At 33.7% G+C, this 23,902-nt stretch overlaps 1 protein-coding gene across 2 annotated transcripts in view; it reads left to right on the forward strand.

Moving 5' to 3' along the window:
• NUP37 (nucleoporin 37) overlaps positions 1 to 19,341 on the forward strand; it is a 32,942-nt gene extending 13,601 nt beyond the window's left edge. For both annotated transcript variants that reach the window (XM_037513772.2, XM_037513773.2), the window contains 5 exons: positions 11,402 to 11,492; positions 15,660 to 15,841; positions 16,300 to 16,350; positions 18,474 to 18,567; positions 19,071 to 19,341. In XM_037513772.2, coding sequence (XP_037369669.1) covers positions 11,402 to 11,492; positions 15,660 to 15,841; positions 16,300 to 16,350; positions 18,474 to 18,567; positions 19,071 to 19,184 — 532 coding nt within the window. In that variant the 3' untranslated portion in view covers positions 19,185 to 19,341. The remainder of the gene's footprint in view (positions 1 to 11,401; positions 11,493 to 15,659; positions 15,842 to 16,299; positions 16,351 to 18,473; positions 18,568 to 19,070) is intronic.
• Positions 19,342 to 23,902: the final 4,561 nt, after the last annotated feature.

Below are 23,902 nucleotides of genomic sequence, written 5' to 3' on the forward strand. Positions count from 1 at the left end.
AAATTTTAATGAAACTTTTGTATGACATACCAATTCCAAGGACCCCAGATGTTACAAAGCCAAGTTCATATAAAGACCTAAAGAGCAAGCTGTTTTTTAAGGTGAAAGTTAGATTCGATCACTAGAAATAATGACATTTTAGTTATCTAATACGTGGGCTTTCCTAATCATAAAGGTTTCAAATAATGAAACTTGATAGTGATGATAGCCAAGGATTAGCCTCTGATTAGTACTTAACTAGAGACCTCTGGGATGATGTTTAGTGCTCTATGATTTTTTTTCCTTGTGGTAGACTTTGGGATTTGTGTAGATGAGTAAAATTGTCCTACAATTTTGGGGATTGACAGGGGGGGTGCCAGTTTTTAATTTTGTCAAGTAATAAGAATTTTAAGTCTACTGCTTTCTGTTAGTTATTACCATCATTTTATAAAAAGAAAGAACATTGTTATTCTTAAAAGGAGAAAGTAAGCCCTTTCATTTAAATAAATTTAACTCTTAAAAAAACTCACCATGTTGCCTTTAGTTGTCTTACTTTGCTAGACTGTGGTTGATGGTGTTATCATTTGGCAAATACTCTTCCTTCTCCACTCCTTGGAAGGAGGACATTTTCCCACTCTGTTGATCTTAGCCATCTCACTTGTTTAGGCCAATCTAATGCTAATTGGTATGATACAGGTATCATATCATACAGGTGACACAATTTTTTACTTAGTTTACTTTGACTTACTGACTTTACTTTGACTTACAGTTTATAACTGTAGGAGCCAGAAAAAAAACAAAGGAAACACAAAGCTAACAGAATGAAGGAAATAATAAAGATTAGTGCAGAGGTAATCCAAATAGAGAATGGAAAACAGTAGAATAAATGATACCAATAATTGATTCTTTGAAACACTATAGCAAAATTGACAAACCTATAGCTAAACAAGCAAAAAGAAAGGATGCTTCAATTAGTAAAATCAGAAAATGTTGGGACATTACTACCAACCATACAGAAATGAAAAAGGATTATAGAAAATACTATAAACAATTATATACCAGCAAATTAGGTAACCTAGATGAAATGAATAAATTCCCAGAAACACAAAAAATGGTCAAAACCCAAGAAAAAATAGGACATCCAAATCATCACATTGTATGTCTTAAATTTAAAAAGTAGGAAATCTAAATAAACAAAGAGGTTGAACCAGTAATCTAAAACTTACCAACAAAAACTCCAGAACAAGATGCTTCACTAGTAAATCTGCCAAACCTTTAAAGAATTGACACCAATCTGTCAACTGCATCCAAAAAGTAGAAAAGAAGGGAACACTTTGTAACTCATTCTAAGAGGTCAACGTTACCCTGATACCAAAGCCAGGCAAAGACTTCACAGGAAACCACAGACCAACAGCCCTTACAAACAAACATAGAAGCAAAAATTCTCAGAACATCTACTTAAACTAGAAAACTCTTAGAAGAAAACATGGGGGCCTTCATGACCTTGAATTTGCCAGTGGTTTCTTAGATGTGATGCCAAAGGTACATATAACAAATACATAAATTAGAAAACTTTATCAAAATTTAAAACTTTTGGGCTCCAGAGGACACTGTCAAGAGAGTGAAAAGATACTAACAGAATGACACAAAGTATTTATAAACCATAAGTCTGACAAAGGTCTCCTATCCATATATATATTTTAAAAACTTATAATACAACAGTAAAAAGACAAACTAGTATAAAATGGACAAAGAATTTCAATATTTCTTCAAAGATGTGCAAAAAAATAGCAAGCACATGAAAAGATGTTGAATATCATTAGTCATTAGGAAATATAAATCAATACCACAATGAAATTCCACTTCACACTCACTGGGGTAGCTATAAACAAAAACAGAAAATAGTAAGTGGTGACAAGAATGTGGAAAATTGAAACCCTTATACTTGAGTAGGGGGAATGTAAAATCCTGTAGCCTCTAAAAAAAATTGACATCTCCTTTAAAGTTAAACATGTGACCCAGCAATTTCACTCCTAGCGATATACCCAAAAGAATTAAAAACAGGTTTTACTGTATGCTAATCACTATTTTGAGTATCTTATCTATATAAATTCATTTCATTTTACAACTCTGAGATAGGTATTATTTTTAGCCTCACTTTATTGGATGGGAATATTAGGCATGGAAAGGCTAAGTAATTGCAGTCTACAATGTAACTATGAATTCAAACTATAAACCCAGGAGCAAGTGTCTCATAATATGAAATGTAAAAAGATAGTAGATTAAATTTTATCAGTATTCCATCTAAGTTCTCGTTTTAGTCAGCTGTTCTTTACCAGTCCCAGTAACTCCTTTCTAAAACATTTTATAATGCCTTCTATAAATCTTAAGTGAAACTCATATGAATTAACCCATCAAAATATGTAATTACAAAAAATTATAGTACATTAAGTTTATCACACATTTCTATAAAAAGAAAACAAGTCTTTAAAGAATAATAGTGCAGTGAATATATGTTCAGACACAACATAAGAGAAATAGTGAGGTAGTCCTTGTCCCTCTTGACAGTGAATAGAGTATCAGAAAAGTAAGTAAGAGTAAGTGTAAGGCATAGGCAAGGCTGCCAAGTCTCACATTTTCAGGGTTATGGTTTTCATAGAGGACAATGTAAATAGTGCCATCTGGAGTTCTGCAGTGTCATAGCCCTGAGCAAAACTATAGTTATTAGATTAAAAGCTCATGTCAGTAATAACAGGAAAAAATTAAATTTGTTTAGGGAAATAATGTTAGCCAAAGTAGAAATAACATGACAAAATAAATTATAGAATGCCAGGTTGAAAAAATTAGGAAAAATAATATTCTTGAAAAATGAGACAATTTTTATATACATAGTATCAAAATAATTCACTCTTATGCCATGGGATGGAGTACTAACAAAGACTGTTAACCTTCACTCTGACATTCAAAAGTCATATAGCATGTCTGCTGGCATCCTGGTTCTCATCCACTAAACGCCAGTAATGCCCCATCATTGGAACAACCAAAAACACCACCTAAGTGTTAGAATCTTTAAGACATTTTAGTCTTTTCATATTAATGAGAAAACAAATATTCATATTATCTTTGTATTCTGATCAAAATCAAGCATATGTAGAGTTAATAAATTTATAGAATTAGAATCATATTTACAGATGTGTTGTCATTGCTTGTAAAAAATTTATAATTTTTGAAAGATTCTTTGCTAGAACATTACCAGTTCTTGAAATGAAAATATCAAGTACCTTCTTCATATTTCATTAGCTCAGTTTGCAGATGAGGAAGAAAAGTTCTAGAGGCCAAGGAAGATTATTCTAGAATGACTGTTCTAGCCTTTCCACTAATAAGGTATTAGAGGGTTGACCTTGCTTTTCTACCTTATAATCACCAGAGTACCTAGAAGAGTGCCCCTTTGGTCAGTACTCAGTGAGTGAGTGGTGAAGGACTTAATTACATCTGTCACCACATCTTTATAAAAGAGGTGCTGTGACTCAAAAAAGCATCCAACAAGAAATGTGTTTAAGAAAAGAAATTCCTAAGTAAATAACCTAACCGTCAATCTCATGTTCTACATTTTTACCTTTATGGTCCTTTATCTTATCTATCCTATTCAAATACATATATATATTATATATATATATATATATATATATACACACACACACACACACACACACACACACACATATAACTGTGTACGTGTGTATATGCATATGCACAGGACAAAGCAAATATTAGTGTTCATAATTGTGACCCTGCATCATCAAATGTATGTTAAAATTTATTATATTTGAGAGGTCAATAAGTATATACTCATTTAGAAAGATTTATTATCCCCTACCTCCAAAAGAAGGTAAAAATGGTATTTGAGTATTTAATGGGTTAAATTTATTATTTTAAAAACTCACTAATACAGAACATCTCATTCCCAGTCAGTGCCAAATAACAGATGTTCTTGTATATTAGAAACAGTACTGTTCTGTAAGAACAAGTCAGATCAACAAGTATTTATTAAACACGTTTAGTATAGCCAACATTTAGTACTTTGGGGGATACAAAGAAATAGAAGACCTAGTACTCACTGTAACTACAAAGGATGTCAGATATAAATCCCTTTCCTCTTCCTCCCAGCAATAACCTTTAAAATATTAGATAAAAATTTATGGTGAAGGAAAATTGGCATGCAGATACCAAGGAATTCTTAGTTTAAGACTAAAATAATGAGGCATGTAATGTGCCATTCACTCTGTCTATAAAACATGGGATATTAGTAGCTGTCATGTTCTAGTTGTCATCATTTTTAAAAGAATGGGAGAAGGAATGGAATATAGTACATAATTTTTTTTAGAAATGTAACTAAATCACTGAATAAGGGAACACTAAATTACCTACAGCTATTCTCTAAGCCAACAGTATGGATTTTGAGAAATATCACAAGAGCAAAAAGAATGTTTATCAAATATTTTCTGTGTACCGAGTGCTAAGTTCTTTCCATATTAGCTTTGTTCATGTACATTTGAAAGTCTTTAAGAACCATAATTAAGATGATTTGTTCTCCTACTATCCTCTCCCAACTGCAATAACAAAATAGGTGACTTATTTAAAAAGAGTACTTATGGAAAACAGAGGAAGAGGGGGAATAAGAACATTATGAAAGTAGGCCAATGAAGCATTCCTCTGGAGGTTAATCCCCACTTAGGAGCAAATAAACCATGCCTAAATAATTCCAGGTACAAAGTGAAATCAGGGATTTGTATTATTCATTACAAATGATTAAATAATTCCAGGAAGTTCACTACTTGTCTTCTGAAATCCCTACCAATTTCTTGTAACATTTTGAATCAAGATGAGTTATTGCCTAGTTCTAACGAGGGCTTTCAGAATAAAATAGAGTTCAGTTTGGCTAACATACCTGCAGCAAATGGAACAGAAGGATTCTGTGTCTTATAAGAACTATTCAAAAATTACACCAAAACTTGCTGATCACACTAGGAGACCTTTTTTAATTTTGTGTAATGAAAATAGTATGTTAATGAAAGATTTTAACAGAGTAAAAGTTATGAAGTGATGAAAGAAATTCCTGAAATTTTATAAGATTGTGTACTGGTACCAGCACTCCAGTATTCAATTCTTTGTTCTCTCTTCTGTGCCCTTGTAGATGAAATACAAAACCAGTGCTCCTTGTTGTGTATTACCATGTCGGTAACTCTAATCACTTAAGCTTGCTTCATGACACCCTCATGTGGTTACAGTAAGCGAATTTCATGAGAATCATACCCATAAACATTTTTCAGATTTATTTTGAAAGTCCATTTCTGTAACCAAAAAAGAGTAATTTCCCTCACTTATAGCATATTGTCAAATTTTAAGTTGCAAATTATAATAAATTTTTTCTTGGAAATAGCAAATGCTAATATTTCCTGGGTAGTATTACTGGTATATGTGTTAACTTATATGTGTTAACATTTGTGTGTTAACGTATAACATAAAGGATTGTTATAATCCTTTCACTCTGCTTCCTTGAAGATGAAATTATTGCATCTGATCTGTTTGAAAACTACCATATGGTATTTTTTTTTTTTTTTTGCAGTTGAGAGTTTAATTTTGAGGTTCATTTTTAAATATGACAAAAATTCCCACAACTACTATCCTTCAAAAATCTCCTTGTCTGTTAATTTCAGTGTGATGTTAATTCTCTAGGGTGGCCTCAAGTTGTTTCTCACTTCTGAATGATAAACTTGTGTAGTAGGTCCTCACATAATGTCATGGATAGATTCTTGGAAAGTACAAATTTAAGCAAAATGACAAGTAAGAAAACGAACTTTATCACAAGCCTATTTGGTCACAAAAACATCACCAAACATCTAAATAAATAAAACACTTGTAGTAATAAACATTAATTTGTTTTCATTAATTCATTTTCTAACCTGCTTATTCCAGTTCAGGGTCACAGTTGCCACAGCCTAACCAGGCCTCTCGGGGAACAAGACAGGAACAAACCTTGGATAGGGCATCCTTCTACCGCCCAGCAGAGTCTCTCTCTCTCTCTCTCTCTCCCCCCCCCTCATTTTTTGGTATGGTATAGTTGGTTTATAAGCATTGTGTTTGAAACAGATACTTCCTTTCCCCCCACTCCATGCACACAACCTTTCATTGTTTACTCAACTTTTGACTCGTTAATTATTGAAGTGTAAAGTAGTAAGCATATGCAGTTTTTCTCATTTTCACTCATCTTACTCTCAAGTCAGTGAAACTTCTAGTAATCCACTTATATTATCATTAATACAATCGTACATTAATACTGACAGCCTCAAGTATTAAAAACAAAAGCAGAATTAGTCAAATAATGTTTTGACTATATTTCAAACAATAACATATACTGAAAGTACCCTTTAAAAAATTCTTAATTTATGCTATCATGCCAAATTTATGCCTCTACTCTGTAGAATTTTTGTGTAACTTTCTCCATGTTTAAGCCACAAATTGATAGGGTGTATTTATTCACCACTTTACCATATCCACTCTCAAGCTTTGTCCTTAAAATTCCTACATTGTGCTTTCATTCTTCTCATTTAAAACCAGATATTTTGGCACTCAATTATTTTGTAATTTTTTCTTTTCTACCTAACCATATGTCCACTTCCTAAGCAAATGTATCATGTTTTTCCCTTGAATCATCCATACCAACATGAGTAAGTTGGTGATTGATTATTTAGAAATGAGAAGGGAAAGTCTTCATTTTGCTGTCACAGACTGAGTGAAAGATATGTTTCTTATCAAAAAATATTGCAGGTCCCTTTCTTGCATCTGACAACATTGTGAAGTGTGTTCTTTTTACAATTACATCTTGGAATACTTTTGTTCTTGTTTTCATCTTTAATCAATCAATGCAGTGAATCATGTGATCCAGCCATGTCTTTTAGAGAGATGGTGATTTGTGTTTTTTACTTTAGCAGTTAGAGAGGGTGAAATGGATACAGATGTGTCATTTAATGTCATCCATTCCTTCTTTTGTCTGTGTTGTCAAAAACATTTGGTAGCAGAAATTTCCTTCTACAATGAACTCCCTAACAGACAATGAGTTGCCAATTAGAAGTAGAGAACAAACAAACAAAAAGAACAGAATATTACCCAGGAAAATTCATGTTCACATTCATGTTCTGTCAGCTTATATAATATTAATTGTGTAATTGCACTAATATGCATCTTTCTCTCCTAATGGTCAATTTTAAAGACCCTTGAGAATATCCAGGATATCCCCAACATGCCAATACCCAAATTTATGGTACCTTCTAATTAATTAAGTGGGACAATTACATTTAAATACCATATGGTAGGGATACTTAATATTCTAAAAAGCACTCTAACTGAAATGAGGCAATAAATTTAGCAACAAACTACCAAAAATAAAGTAAGTATAATTCATAATCTCATATCTGGCTAGTTCTACACCCATAATCTAAGAATTATACTTAGGACCACAGAGTTGGGAAGAAGAGACATTTGTTATAATTATAGTCAAATTGTGTCAAAGTTGTCATTTTGCTATTCTTGAAGTGACGCTATCTACTCTTCAGTGCTTTTTGATTCAGTCTGTATTATTAGTTTCATAATGTATGCATTAGTGTGGAACCTCCATTTTACACAAACTATATATAAGTTTTCTACAATGAAAACATTTACTAAGCAGTATTAATTGAATACATCTAGAATTTTACAGGTTTATGGCTTAGTGTTATTTAACTGTCACATGCCTAATTTAAGTGTTATTTTTTGTTTAGAAACTTACCTTTAGTTATTGCTATGAGCAATAACAGCTCTTCACATTCATGTTCTGTCAGCTTATATAATATTAATTGTGTAATTGCACTAATATGCATGGGTTTATATCACTTACAAATAGTGATTTGCTAAGCAAAGAACCAGTACCCATCCTGTTAACTACAACAAATGTACATGTGAGCCTATCAGAAAATACTATTCTTAAGCTTGTCTGTTCTACAGAGAGAATAAGAAGAGTCTGTCAGAAGGTTAGTTAGGAAAACTTTACTAATTATTGTGTTCATCACATTTTAAAACATGCATATTCATCCATACATAGATATATGAAAGTAACAAGATTATAAAATGCAAGATGAAAAGGGATGATGTAAGACCAACTAAAAAGTTGTACCTTTTGCCATTCAGACAAATAATTATTCTAAGATTCTTATTGACAGTAAACTTGTCAGAGAAACTTTATACTTTTTCAGTTGGTAATTAAAATATGTGAAAGAGAAAAAAATGAGGTAGGCCCAATCTATTTGGTAACACCTGCTAGTATTGAACACATTTGTAAACTATGGCCCACCAATTCTGTACTGAGATATGTACCCAGTGTATGTGTGGGGAGGGGGGGGAGCGGCTAAAGGAGAGTGGGAGTGTGGCAATATGTATTCACTGAAAGACACATGTAAGGTTTACAATGGCATTATTGATAATGAACCAAAATTTAAAACAACCTAAATATCATTGCAGTGTAATTGATTAAGAAATACTACATTTGGGTAAATACCTAGGAGTGGAATTGCTGGATCATATGGAAGCTCTATCTTTAGTAGGTCAAGAAATCTCCACACAGCTCTACATAGTGGTTGGCCTGTTTGCACTCCCACCAGCAATGCAGGAGAGTCAACATGGATGGAGCTAGAAGGGATCGTGCTCAGCAAAATAAGTCAGAAAGAAAAAGGAAAATACCGGATGGTCTCACTCATAGCAGGAATTTAGAAAACCTAAATAAGGGACCAGGAAAAAGACTAATTAATACAAAGTAAAAATCAAAATCAACAATCAACTATAAACCAGAGACACACTACTGGTGGGGAGGGGAGAGGAAGGATTAGGGTCAAAATAAGGGAGGGTGCAATTGTATGGGGAATATAACCAAGATGAAAATGTATACATTGTGTAAAAATGAAAAAATGATGTAAGAATTATATAAAATAAAATATTAAAAAAAGAAAATACTACATACAGTGATGAAAATGAACCAAGTACACACACGTGCCACAATATTGGTAAATCTGAGAAATATAATGGTAAATGAAAAATACCAGACCAAGAAAATACATACCATATGTTTCCACCTTTACAGTATTCAAATAGGCAAAATAAGCTCTGGTGTTAAAAGTCAGGATGATGGTTACTTTTTGTTGGAAGACAAGGAAGCAGGATTAGAAAGAATTACAAGACAAGTTTTGGAGCTCTGGAAATATTGTTTCTTAATTTGAGTGCTATTCCATTTGAATGTTTTCTCTTTGAACTGTATGCTTATATGAACTGTATCTTTACAGTGTATGGGGCAAAAAAAGTGTCAAAAAAATAAATGTGACTATCCAACAAAACTAAAATTAACAAGATGAACTTAGTAGTCAAGATACAGAAAAATAAGTTGAACACCGCAAAAGATTTTGAGATTCATTGTGGAATCTAGCATAAAGGGAAATAAGACTTAACAACTTAAAGTCTACCATCTGTAGCTAATTTAGTTAAGAGAATTCATTTTAGCCAATTTGTACTTTGTATACTTAGTACTTGTATTATGCAACCACTGAGAACTATTTAATAAGCATATAATTATAAACCATGAATCATTTTATCCTATTCCTATAAAGTAATCTGGATCACCCTCCACGTGTATTTAAACCATTTTTTAAAGTGTCAGGTTCAGTTCAAAATAAAATACTGTTTAAAAATTAGACTAAAATTGGGTTCACTGGACAGGAATACATTTCATTAATTGATCTATTTTTATATAATAACCATATTTTCTACCTCCTAAGTTTCCTTCATTTAAAATATGAAAATATTCTGATATGTATTCAATTCATCTAACAACAAACAAAAATCAAGTATACATTAGAATAAGATCAAAATACTGGAGCCTTTTAACTTTTCTCTCATGAAACTGCTGAATCTGCAAGACAAATTCAATAGTGGTAATAAGTATATGCTAGTCCAGCACTTTATTGTGTAAAAGGCAATAGAGAAGAATGAAATACTCAGTTGCCATAATTAATAATCTTTTTCATTGTGGAAAGGGAAACACAATTGCATAAACCATTGATAAATATGATTCCCCTCTTCAATTCAGTTATAATTATCTCCCTTACTTGGTACAGAGAGTTGATTTGGCAAGAGAACAAGTATGCCTCTAAAGTATTTCGTCAAATAGATAATCATTTTGAAAAACATTTATGTTAATGTCTGAGCAACTATGATACTTTAAAATTAGAGAGCCTGTAATTTCTGCAAGGAAGACAATATTTGGTTTGGTGCAGAATTGTAGCATTGTCAATAAACATGTCTACTTTCTTTGAAATAAATTTTGTATAGATTTTAAAGATATATTCCTTAAGTTTGTTGAAATTATTATATGGTCCCTAATGAGATACTATAAATCCTAGAAGAAAAAATACAAGGCATTCTAATGTATGAATTCAGTTCTTAGGTACTAGAACTTTCTGAGCATTTTGCCAGCCACTCACCAACTTCTCTTTGCTATGATGCCAACACTGTGCTACACTGTAGCTGTGAAATATAATAGTGGCTGAGCTGGAAAAGGAACACTCTGGATGGAAGATAACATTTTTCACAGCAAAGTACCATTACTGAGATCCTGAGTCTTAATTTCCACCCTAATGGGAAGGGAAGGAAACCAAGATGGTAAACCAAGTCAATAAATAATTTGGTCCCTGTTACTATGGATTTGTAAGTATTGAGGAGAATTAGCTTGGGATGAACCAAGTTCCTGTTCCATCAACACTCCTTCATTTGGTAGCTATCAATCTTGGCAATCTTTGAAAAATAGAATTGGAGGAGTGTGCCAGAACAGAAAAGGGATAAGGTCAGAAATAGCCTTGGGACGGAAACCCAAAAGCAGAATAAGTGTGGAATATTACTTTCTTCCAAAATTCACATCACCTCATTCTAAATTTTTCATGTTATTTGAAAATGGAAGCACTGCTGTTTGAATGTGTGTGTACATGTGTGTTTAAATAACCCCTGGTAGAAATTATTAATTGAAATGATTACTGATGTAGGCATGTAACCTGATTAGTGACCTAGAAACAAAAAGATTTTGCCCACAAAATAGAGTATATAAACTGATTATTGTGTTACGGTGTTGTCATGTTAAATTAGAGAGAAAATATAACTTTTTCTACCACTGAGTATGGTAAAGTTTCAATTCTTCCTCTTGTACACTTCCTAAAATAATTGTTTTCTTTAAATGATAGTCTTAAGTAACGATATAACCTCTGGTTAATAGCTGTGAATAAATTCATGAAAATCTCATTTTTTAGTAGTGTTATATTAAAAATATTTAACATTGTACTCCTTTTATTAGGATTTGGAACCTGGAAGGAATGCAGACAGCTCATTTTGTTCTTCATTCCCCTGGAATGAGTGTGTGCTGGCATCCTGAGGAAACATTCAAGGTGGTTATTTATAATTTAGCTTTTTTTTAATCAAGCTGAAAAGACATGTATATAATACATACACAAATAGAGGAGAAAATCAATCACTTTTTGTACCTCAGAGACTCTTAATTGACACAAATGCATTTGGAATAGTCTAGAATCTGTACCTTAAATGTTTTCTATAGTTCAAGTTTTTTATTTGACAACCATCATCCACAAATGACATTTATTTTGAGTATACTTTTCCTGCCCTTCTATAGATAACATTCTAAAACCTCATGCCTAGACCACATATAACAATATTTGTTATTTTCAGAAAAGATGTTGAGTCCATTCTTAGAAACCATGGCATGAGCCAGAGTACCAGTGGCATGAGACATATTTATCCTAGCTGCAGTAGTTTTCAATTCCTGTTCAGAGTAGAGCTTTCTAAAAGTACACTACGCGTTTCCAATTCACCCTAATTCTTACTTCATTGAGAAGATGTTTTTGGCCAGTCTCCACTTTTGACTTGTCTTCCTCACTCAGCTTAATCACTTGTAGCTTTTGATTTAAAGTGAGAGACATGCGTCTTCTTTTCAGTTAAATGTGCTGTGCTATTCAGAAAATGGTGCCAATAGACTCTGCACAGTGTTGCCACAGACCTTCAGTTTTTAAAAAGTGTGATTAGATGAGGTTTGCCTGTACCTGTTAACTTGAACTCATGTTCTCCCATCCCTTGATCTAACTCTTCAGTGTCCTTCAATTTCCACGACTCTGTCAATAGTAGTCATCAGTGGTATTTTTAATCATCCAATAGGTTCTTCTTCCATTCTTACTCCCAAGGCAGTTTTTCATGCTGTTGATCACTGCTCTGTTGAAGCCCTGCTCATTTCAAACCCTAATCTTCAAAGCTGCATTATTCTGGTCCTCTCCTCTTCCAGCTTTTTTTTTTTTTTACTATGTATTTGTCAATTACTGTAGTCAATTGTTCTTCTTCCACTGTACCCTTTATTGTAATGGAGGGTAAAAGAATGAATAAAGTCCATGTCTGTAAGTTACACACTTTAAAAGAAAGAAAACAGCACAGAATGCTAGAATCATTTTTTTTCTTAAGTAGAATGATGACATAAACAAGGATTAATAGATCTTCTAACAGCTTTCATAGAAGAGGTAATCCTGAGCCATGATGCCTTTATATATGTATCCTCTGAGCCCTGGGATTCCATGAAAACTTGTTTCAGGACTGTTGGATCTTTATTTTATGCCTGGATATCTCCCTCATAGAAGTAAATCCAAGTATAATCAGGTATTCTGTCAACATGTTAATATTGTCATGTGTAAATACGTTAAGCTACCTTTTTTAAAACTGTGACCTCAATGAGAAATGAAAATTATTACCACCTCTATCCTGAATAATTTATAGCTATTTCAGATCCCTTTCTTCCATATGCTTAACTTAAAACTTCTATTTTTCCTATATATATCATTAAAATTTCACCCCCATCTCCCCTTTTTTAGTTGTTTGTTTCCATTACTGGCTGTTTGGAAGTCCTGCTCTTAATCACATAAACTCAGAATCTGAAAATCATCTTTGATATCTTCCTTCCCTGTAGACAAACTTTTCCAGATCTTCTGATTTTTCCTTCACTTTCACTTGAGTGCATTCTTCTCTGTCATTAAGATGCATTGTCACCTTTCTCTTCTCACACGTAACTTCCCAAGCCATGGCATGTTTCTCAAGACTGGCATGTTTCTGAAACCTTTGCTCCTTCTTGTCTACTTTAATTAGAATAATCTTAAAATGGCAGTTTTATCATGTCATTACTGAACTCAAAAACCTAAAATAAAAAAGGTGACACAGATGTGTTTGTTATCTGTCTGGAGTTAAATCCCAGTTCCACCACTCACTGGCTATGTGATCTCTGACAAATTTCTTAAGCCCTCTCAACCATTGCCTTCACTTCCCCCTCTTGCAAAATGGATACTTATGAAGATTAAATGAGAAAATGCTTGTAATGTCCTTTAAAAAGGACCTGACACATAATAAGCTCTCAATTTTAGCTACTTGTCATTTTTGACACTATTATTACTACTTTAACATTCTAGTGATTCTTATTGGTCAGCCATACCAGATCAAACTTGGAATTTTTGTTTTGTTATACAAACATAGTCTTCATAAAAATGAGGTCACCAAAGAAAAGAGAGGCAGATCCATGATTACTCTTTTATAGAATTCTTATGAAAATAACAAGAGATACAAACAATGTAAAAGGTCATAATCTAGAAAGCACAAAACAAATACTAGCCTTTAATGGTTAGTAAAGGTACAAAATCAGAAGACCTCCAGAGACTAAGCTCATAAATCAGATAAACCACAGTTGGAGCTGAGATCTCAACAAGTAGCAATAACAGAAGCAAGAGTTTAAGATGTCATAGGCCCAGAGTTTGGGATTGAGGACATCTCAGTCTCTGACCCTAAGAGAAAAGAGTTTAAAAGGCCACTGAATGAAATGAGGTGTAACAGCAAGCGTTTGTTGAATGATTCCTCAGTGCCCACAATGTGCTGAGTGTTTTACATGTATTTTCTCATTCTCATAAAACACACTGAGCTTGATAGCATTCTATTCATTTTATAAATGAGAAAACTGAAATACAAAAACATTAAGTAATTATTTGCCCAAGGTCACACAGTCACAGATTTGAACTCAATCTGATTCGAGTACTCTATGTTCTCTGCTACTTAAGATATTTCCCCAGTGGAATTTAGTACATAGTACTGTTTATGCTTCAGAGACGCCCGAAAGGAAAAAAATCTCCCATAACGTTTTTAGATCTAGCAGTTCCAATTTAGTTAACTTTTTTTAGCCTCTACCTGCTCTTTCAATAACAACAAAAATCTGTTATCACAATTGAGAATAGTTCTAGAAACAGTAAATACCAACAAGAAAAAATTTTGCTAGAATTGAGTTTCAATGTGACTTCAACCTGTGATAAGAACCAGTTGTACTAAAGCAATTCTAAGCACTTTATTTGTATTGACTCATATCATCCCCCCCAACAGTTCTATGAGATAGGATCAGTCCCAGTTTTACTGATGAATTCCCAGTCACCAAGTAGTCATTTGTTCAAGATCATATAGTAGTAGCTCCTGAAGGCAGAACCGGACCCTACCTAGGCAGTCTCAGTATAGATGCTGTACCCTTAACCCAGCATGCTTTCCTGTTCCTGCTTATTTCGGACTGGGTCCCGGATAGACCTGGCCCTTCATATTCCATAGTCCATAAGTTACAGCTAAGATCCCCAGGAATTCTACAGTCAGGTTCAAAATCTCAGATATTTTTGCTAGGTCCTAGTAAGTCTTCCTTTGTCTTCTCCTTTTTCCAATCTTTTCCTACCCCAGCTACATGCAGCACACCAGACCACTCTCCAGTCTTCACATTCTAACCCTGTAGGAACACCTGCTCTGACAGACCTGTATTCAAGACCTGAAGTCAAGACCTGAAGACAGAGGCTAGCTGGGAAACCTTGAACAATTTACTTTAATTCCTCTGTGCTTCAGTCTCCTTTCAAAAATGGGATTGACAGCAGTTTCCTCATAGAGTGATAAAATAAGATAGAGCATGTAAAGCTCAGTACTGTGCTTATTTTTGTTGTATATTTGTCATTGACCTCATGTTGTTATTTGTAGTATTAAAATTTCTACTTGTTCTGAAAGAATAGTTTGAAATTCCAACTTTTCTACTAAGAATCCTGTAATTCCAAAGACTGCCCATATTCTAAATAATTCCTCCTTATTTAGCATCCTTCCATTCTGGAAACAAACTTATATTGTATAAGGATGTGTAACATATAAATTTATTATTTATCATTTTTGGAAAAATAAATACTTAGCTATCCTTTCTAGACAGCATAACTTAATGGTACCTCTTTCCAGAAAGAAACTTTAGGTTGGTCTCTTCCTAGTGACCATATATCACCTCTTAAAATTGTACCAAATAATTCTTTTTTTCCCCCCAGTTTTCTGTAAGGTTTTTTATATTTGATAGATTTTTACATAGGGTGCTCTTATTTTCTTTGCATCACATCTCCCGTTTGTAATATCTGCAAGTGTTTTCATTTTATCTTACAACCTTGAGTCTCTGTCTACTTCTCAGATTTGACTAGTGAATTCAGTGGTTAAATTTTCCCTTTTTTGTTTTACAGCTTATGGTTGCAGAGAAGAATGGAACAATCCGGTTTTATGATCTTTTGGCCCAACAGGCTATTTTATCTCTTGAATCAGAGCAGATGCCATTAATGTCAGCACACTGGTGCTTAAAAAACACCTTCAAGGTTGGAGCTGTCGCAGGGAATGATTGGTTAATTTGGGATATTACTCGATCCAGGTACTTCGTTAGTATATTTATCTATTACTTACCAAATATCAATCACTGTTCTTAAATGACTCATTGAACCATCCTGGTACATCTGAGCTTCACTAGAGCAAAAACAAATCTTTCCTGTGGGAGGACTAGAGTATAGGATTTTATATAACAACATAGATGGGTACCCTTGCATTGAAGGTTTATTTTGAGAGTAACCCAAAAAGAACACTGCAGAGGAGGATGTGATCTGAACAATGTCTACTTATGTTAAAAAAAAAAAAAGAAGAAAGACACTGACCCTACTGAAAGATGGTATTCTGTCATGTTTCTAAATCATGTTTATGTCATTACCATATTTCATCTATTTTATTAAGGTTTAAGTATAAGGGATATTTTGTTCTTTAAGGAGAAAATTCTCTTTTAGTTCCTTTACTTGAGTCTAGCACTTAATCAATAAAATGCAAAATATTATCTTTTAGTTACCCTCAAGATAAGAGGCCCGTCCACACAGACCGAGCCTACTTATTCAGGTAAGATACCATCTTTGTTGCAGTCTCAATTTGTTGTTTTGAGTTTGATTACTTTGCTCAGGATGTGCCAACACCTAAAATACTTTCCCTGTCTTTTCCTTTGCACTGGGTTTATTTTTGTGATTGTTTGGCTGTCTTCAATAAGTCTTTGCTTTCGTCTTTTGTTTTCAACAAGGCAGTGATTTGTTTTCCAATATTTCTTTGAAATAATGTATGAAACACAAAACATGTTACTACTACACCAATCCCATCCCAACAATTTGGAACATACGATTCCTTATGTTTCCCTGCTGATAAAGATGTTAATGTCGGTAGACCTGTGTTTATGCATGTAAGCTTCATTGTTGTGAGAACATAGTACATGATATATATATATATGCAACTTACTTTTTTTCCCACTTCACTTAACATACTTGTCTGCATTGTTCTTTTTCATTCAGAAACTTAAGCCAGTAGAACATTTATTATGTGTTGTATTTCATCAAATCTAATATACCTTCAGTAAAACTATAGTAGAACATGGGGACATCGTTAATCTATGTACTATTGAGAAAAAAATATATTCAATTGAATGTATGAGCTCCATAGATTGCATCCTGTAAAATGCATCCTGATTTCAGAAATGTGAGCAAATACACATTTAAAGTCCATCAACTATGATATTTTACAAGAACTTTGAGAGAGTAATTCAACCATGTCATCAAGAATTCAGACCTTGGGGCCTCCCTGGTGGCCCAGGTGGTTGAGCGCCGCTCTGTGAAGCTGTCCGCAGCCTCTGCAGCGTGGGTTCAATCCTTGCCAGCCGGCGAGAATCCCACATGGTGCAGCAGACCTCACCTGTCTCACCCACAGCTCCCCTCAGCAATGTATTTCGTCAGTCTGCCTGTTCTATTCCCCGCTGTGTCTCTGTTGAATCCTCTCACCCTCCCACACATCTGGCCTGTACCCCGGTTCTTGTATAAATAAATAAATCTTTAAAAAAAAAAGAATTCAGACCTTGGGGCCTCCCTGGTGGTGCAGGCGGTTGAGCGCCGCACTGTGAAGCTGTCAGCAGCCTCTGCAGCGCGGGTTCTTCTATCCCGGTCGGCCAGTGAGAATCCCACATGGCACGGCAGGCCTCTTCTTTCTCGCCCAGGGGTGTATTTCGTCAGTCTGCCTGTTCTGTTACCTGCTCTGTCTCTGGTGAATCCTCTCACCCTCCCGCGTATCTAGCCTGTACCCCAGCTCTTGTATAAATAAAATAAATATTTAAAAAAGAATTAAAAAAAAAGAATTCAGAACCTTGCCCTCTGCCATCCTCAGTGGCAAAACTTTGGACTTGCTGCTTCAAAGTCACAAAGTAACCTCCAGAGTTCTGGGCATCATGGCCTCATACCATAATGTTCAAAGTAAGAGGAAAGGAATTGGCAATTGCTGTCATTGTCTTAAACCAATTTTGTGTTATTCCCTAGTCAGACACATTGTACCAGAATATAGCGCGAAAAGGGGCAGAATGGTTGTTGGACAAGCAGTTGTATCTGCTACACATAAAAATATTAATTAGAATTTAGCCATTATATTTGCCAAAGATTTTTTTCTTTTGTTTTTTTATCTCCCCACTGCACTTTTTAAATTCTGGGTATGTCCCTGTAGCTTCATTAGCACTTGGATTCATTAATGCATAGTTTTCCAATGTTGAGGATGCCTTGAAGCTTAAACATTTAAATATCTAAATATTCTAGTGTTTGTATCATCCCAAAGAACTTAAAAGTGAATTTATCACTAATTTTATAACAAATGTCAATAAGAACATTCAGTATGTTTTCTAAATGTATTATTAAGTATTTTGTATCTTTCTGATACCAGGTTTGTGTCTACTACCACTTTGTCCTACCACTTTCTTTGTAAAAAAGGACTATGCTAACTAACCTTGTTTAACTTTGGAGCTTAATAAATGGACATGATAAGCACTTAAGAAATACAGAGTGAGAAATTATTTACAGCCAACTTTCCTAGAATTCCCAGAACCATATTAACAAATTTGGGTTTATAAAATTATTGTTTTCATGCAAAAAGAAATAATGTTTTAGAAAACCAATAGTTATCTGTAGGATAATATTAATTTATTTCTTGTCTTTTCTTAGGTGGTCCTCCATTAATGAAAACTTGTTTGCAACTACTGGCTATCCTGGTAAAATGGCAAGCCAGTTTCAGATTCATCACTTAGGACATCCTCAGGTAATATGGAGTTGTTTGTGGCATATTTTTTTTTAATTTGTGTTTTCTGCTTTTCTAGTCATAGCCCCCAAATTTGTAATGTCTATTACCTGCTTAAATTGGAAAGAGAAGGCATTTCTTTATGTGTAAAATCATCAGTGATGTAACACTTTTGCCAGGGTTCATGTAAGAAATATTTCATTTCTTTTTTACATATTTCCTCCACCATTTAAATATATCAATTTTGTTTGCTTGGTTAGTTTACACTGCAGAAATATTTGTGTCTGGTCTGTTCCAGTTATTCATAGATTATTGTATCCTTCATTCTAGCCAGCTGCAAACAATAATGTGCATTTCACCTGTGAGGGAGCTTATTTATAACGAAGCTATATAAACAAAGATTATTTATCAAAGCATCTCTTATTTTAGAAAGTACTTTTTATTCATTAACTGAATTAGAAAGTACTTTTTATTCATTAACTGAAGATTTATTGAGCTTCTTTAACTCTTCATATATTTTGTAGCCCATCCTCACTGGTTCCGTAGCGGTTGGATCCGGTCTTTCCTGGCATAGGACCCTCCCACTGTGTGTAATTGGAGGAGATCACAAGCTCTTGTTTTGGGTGACTGAAATGTAAAGTAAATTCACTCTTACCTTGGATCCATAAGCATATTTTTAGTACATATTTTGGACAATTTCTTATTTTTATATCAAATATACTGTAAGTTCTACAAATGTCTGGATTGTTTTGTGAAATAAAATATTGATGGTTTGAAAAATTATTTTCTGACTCTTTTCTGCACATGTATATATTATATACGTGTGTGTGTTTTGTATTTTTAGTCATCTTTTAAGGCTATCCTTGAGATTGCACCTCAGCTCCAGAGGAGAGATGACTAGGGACATATTTTATCACAGCATATCCAATGTGCATCCTACCTTCTGTACTTTAAAAATGATGTTTTCCTAATTCTCAACAAACATTTACAAAAGAAGAAAAAGCGCTCTCCTTTCAGTTACTCTGGAAGTGGTTGAATATATATGTGTGGGTGTACATATACACTTTTGTTAGCAATCTGTATGTATGGAACATTATTACTTCCTCCAGAATTATAAAGGATTATCATTCAATTCAATATAAAAACTGATTTGCAATTTTTTCAAAATGTGACTGATTATTCTACTCAACCCCATTTACTTTATGCATACTTTATGCATTCCTTTTGACAGTGCGTCTCAACACTCTTAGAACATCTGCTGTATGGAATAAAGGTTATCTTAAAAAATGTTTCTGAGATGTTAACTAGTAGCAGTAGTTTTCATCCTTTTAAATATTGAAATCAGCATTGTGTAAAGCAGTCATATCATGTTTTTGTGATATATGTGATGTAAATAGAAGAGTATAAGATTATGGTTCTGCTTGTCAGTAAGGTATAAATAAATCTCTACAGATTCTCTGTTCCCACAAGTTAATGCCCTGTCTGAAAGATGGTAATAGGAATCACTAGCATGGAGTTACTATGAGGATTAAATGAAGATGAATGAAAACACCTAGTTTTTGTCTACACACAATTCAAGGATTTGTAGGTATTAACTTATTTAGATAGAACTCTAACCTTTTCTGTCTTTAGATCTTATATATAGACTACGGGACCATTTTCCACCTTCTACTTTGCTGTGAAACTTTAGTATGTTCAATTACTTTATTGTAATTTTATATCCTTCGTAAACTGTTATGTTTAAATTAGACTGAGATAATAGGGAATGTTTAAACTAGAATACATTGTTCATCCTTCTAATTCTTGATAAATAACATGAGATCTGATTGTGTGTGTGTGTGTGTGTGTGTGTGTGTGTGTCCCAGTTAAGTTAGTTTTTCCATGTTTGTTTATAACTATGTTTAAGAGGGTTTTTCTTCTGTTGAAATTAAGTTTTCCTCAGGATTGCTTCACTTACAAACATTGTGGAAAGACCAAAAAAAAAAAATTGTATTTATGTTCTAAAACTTGTATTATTTAGGACTGTTGAAGCAAAAATCAGGGTATCACAAATCTGCAAGATGTCAGAAGTAAATCCTACTCTTTCAAAATGATGGAATCGTAAGTCCCATTTTATTTTTATGATCTGGCTTGTACGTTGTGAATATTCAGTGCCTTTCCCTGCCAAAACACAAAATCGCACACCCATGTAAGCCAATTTGTTTGTTTCTTTGGTAATTTGTTTCTACATATTGACACTGACCTAGAAATGTTCTTGTTGCTGTTTTAAATCTCATGTCAGTGGAGAAGAAATTGAAATCTGGTTTACACATTTGTGTCTGGTTTTTTGTAATTGTCCAAAATCTGACATTATCCCAGAAATGCTGATTGGGAAGTTATGAGACAGTGTTGTGGCCAAGACTTAACTTCTGAAGAGAAAAAATTAGTTGCTCCAGATTAGCCTTTATGTTTTTCTGTAGCTCAAATTAAACTCAGTTTAACCCAGGCTTCTATTATACCTTAGTTCTGAGTCCAAATAAAATCTGCAAATTAAAAAAATGGCCATTTGATAGTCCTTTACTGCATTTTCCTCATAAGAACTTGGTCATGTCTTCAAAAGTAGCAATCTGTTCCACTATATCTTCATCAAGCTGTTGGTAGGCTCAGTAAAAGGAACAGGAGAGAACACTGTTTCTTTAACACCTTGCTGATTCAAAAACATTTTAGCAGGCATTGGAAAAGAATTTCAAAACAGCTAACATTTGTTTCTAATTATACATTTAAAGAAATAGGCCCTTCAAACATAGGTAGAATTTCTCTGATTATTAACATGACTTTAATTTATTGAAGCCATATATTTACTAAGCACAACAGAGTAATTAGGCTATCAGCTTTGAGGATTTCATTTCACAAAAGAAAAAACATACACATTTGATAACATATCCCTTACTCCAAACTCAGCCATTTCTTTTGCATGCATGGACACAGTCTTCATGGGAAATCAAAAGTATTAAGTCTACTTTCTGACCTTTTCAACTGTTCTTTGAACTACCTTAGTAAAAACAAGCATTGCCCTTATGTAGGATCAAGTTACATTGTCTGGAAATTTCTTTGCAATCAGCTTATTGCGATTTAACTTAATGTCTTTGTTATGTAGTTGTTTGCCTTCTCAACTAATTTTTAACAGAATATTCTACCTTGGGACTTGTAACACTTACATAAGCTTATAAAATCAAAATGAACAATAGTAAGTAAAAGGGGAGGGCACCAGGTTTCTCAGCCTTTGCAATTTGAGTAACCCAATATAGATTTACAGATGTATGAAATAAGCATTTTTACCAACTGCATTTGTAGTGCTATATTGAGTTAACAAGTGCCTTTCTCTTTCCTTTGTGGTAAAAGACAATAAATGCTGCTGATCTCTTTGCTTCTAATGGTGGTTAAACACAAAACTTTGATCCTGCTTATAAACACAGCTGTTGACCCATCAATGAGCCAAATTCAGACAAGATTAGACTTTGGCCAAAATTAAGGTTAATCTTCGAAACCATCTCAAGTTAGAGCTTTCTTAATACTGTTTTAGGAAATCGCTATTGTTGAGACAATGTATAAAATTAAAAAACCCCAGACAACTAACTCTTAAGATAAGCCACAGGCAATTAGTGACAAGTTATACCACCATTTTAAAGAAGGTGGAGGTTATAAACAAGTTAGTTCATTTAGGCTCATTTTTACTAAATTATCAATGTAAGAAAAGACTTTCTTAGTTGACAATAAACTTAAATCATACCAAATGTAAGTTAACTTTTTAGAGAACATTTTACATTAATGTTTCTTTAGTTAATTACTAATTCTTCCACTAATACTAATTAAAATAAGGTGTTTCTTACAGAAAGTGACATTTTATTGTAATTATTATATAACTCACTGGTTTCCAGCCTACAAAAAAAAATTTTTTCATTAAGATTCAGACTCTGAAATTTTAAATACTTTGCCAAATGTTCTGTACAGCTGATTCTCTGAGTTGGACACTAGTTCCTCAAGCTATGTTATGAACAGCTAATGGTGTATTTCTCCCCAAATTGCCCTTACCAAGGAAAATATCTGTGGGAATATCCCTTGGTTGAAATCTATAAAGCTCCAGTAAGTTCTCCCTGGCACTTGATTTTGAGCAATTACAGGACCTAGTCATATATGTGACTGATACATATCTCACCCCATCCTGGATTTAACCCACAGATACATTAAACCCCTGGCCATGGAAAAGTTATGGAATTCTGTCAGTGTTTTTGACCTATTTGTTCTCCCCATAATTCTACCCTCCTGCCACAATAACTAAAATGTGTTCACATGTGTATAAAATCTTTACAAAACCCTGGTCATTGCTTCAAAACCTATTAATGACAAATAACAAAAATAAGGAGTTACTGCAAGCACTTCTTGATTATTCATATTATCAAAATCCTTTTTCCTTTGAAGCTGTGATCTCTCAGGTCCTAAGATAATACAGACAGTCCCAAAATCAGTTCTAGCAGATGTTGACTTCAGGTGGCCAGTTATCTGCCTCTTCCGCCTAAAACACCACTAATAGTAAAAGGAATAAGCCAGCAAATGAACCTTTACCTCCAATTCAAAGAGAGTGACTTTTGAAGATCTCATTCAGAAGTCTTGGGAGGATTAAAAGTTCCCAGATATATCAAGGTAAGCCTGTCATCTTGATAGCTATTATGTGACCCAAAGTTCAGCTATGGAAGTCAGATAAAAAGCAGAATCCTTTAACTATTCCTTTCTTTGTGATATATAAGAGGCAAGACTTTTTAAGGCAAGATGTTTAATAGGTAGACTAATAGCCTGGAGAAAAAAAGAGAGCAAAATACTCTCTTTGAATGAAAATTTCGGCATTTATAAGATGGACTTTCCAATATAATTCACCCATTTCTATTTAACATTCTTATTTTTAAATTCTCAACAATTTTCAATATATATGAACTATCCAGCCACAGTCATCTGGGGTTCCTAAAAATTTTTTTTTTTAATTGAAAAATATCAGAAAATATTGTAGGCCACTTTCCTAGGATTTATGGCTCACACTTTCTGGCCCAGTCATTTTTAAGGGGCAATATGGAAAGTCCTAATATGACCATTTTGGACTTTAGAAAAAGGCTACAGGAAGAAATGTTGACATTGCACTTCCAGAGTAGCGTTAAAGGTTTTATGTGGTGGTGTTTCAAAATAACATGTTCGCTTTAGGAGATCCAGGTACTGAGTCACTGAAACAGCCAGGGAGAGTTAATTAGAGGCAGCTGATAGTGGCATCATTCACTGCTTTTTTTTTTTTTTTTTTTAATTAACGGAAAGGCACATTCTACAAAGAGAA

Source organism: Talpa occidentalis, unplaced genomic scaffold (genome assembly GCF_014898055.3).
Source record: "Talpa occidentalis isolate TD23 unplaced genomic scaffold, MPIMG_talOcc4v2.1 talOcc4.16, whole genome shotgun sequence".
Taxonomy (NCBI): Eukaryota; Metazoa; Chordata; class Mammalia; order Eulipotyphla; family Talpidae; genus Talpa; species Talpa occidentalis.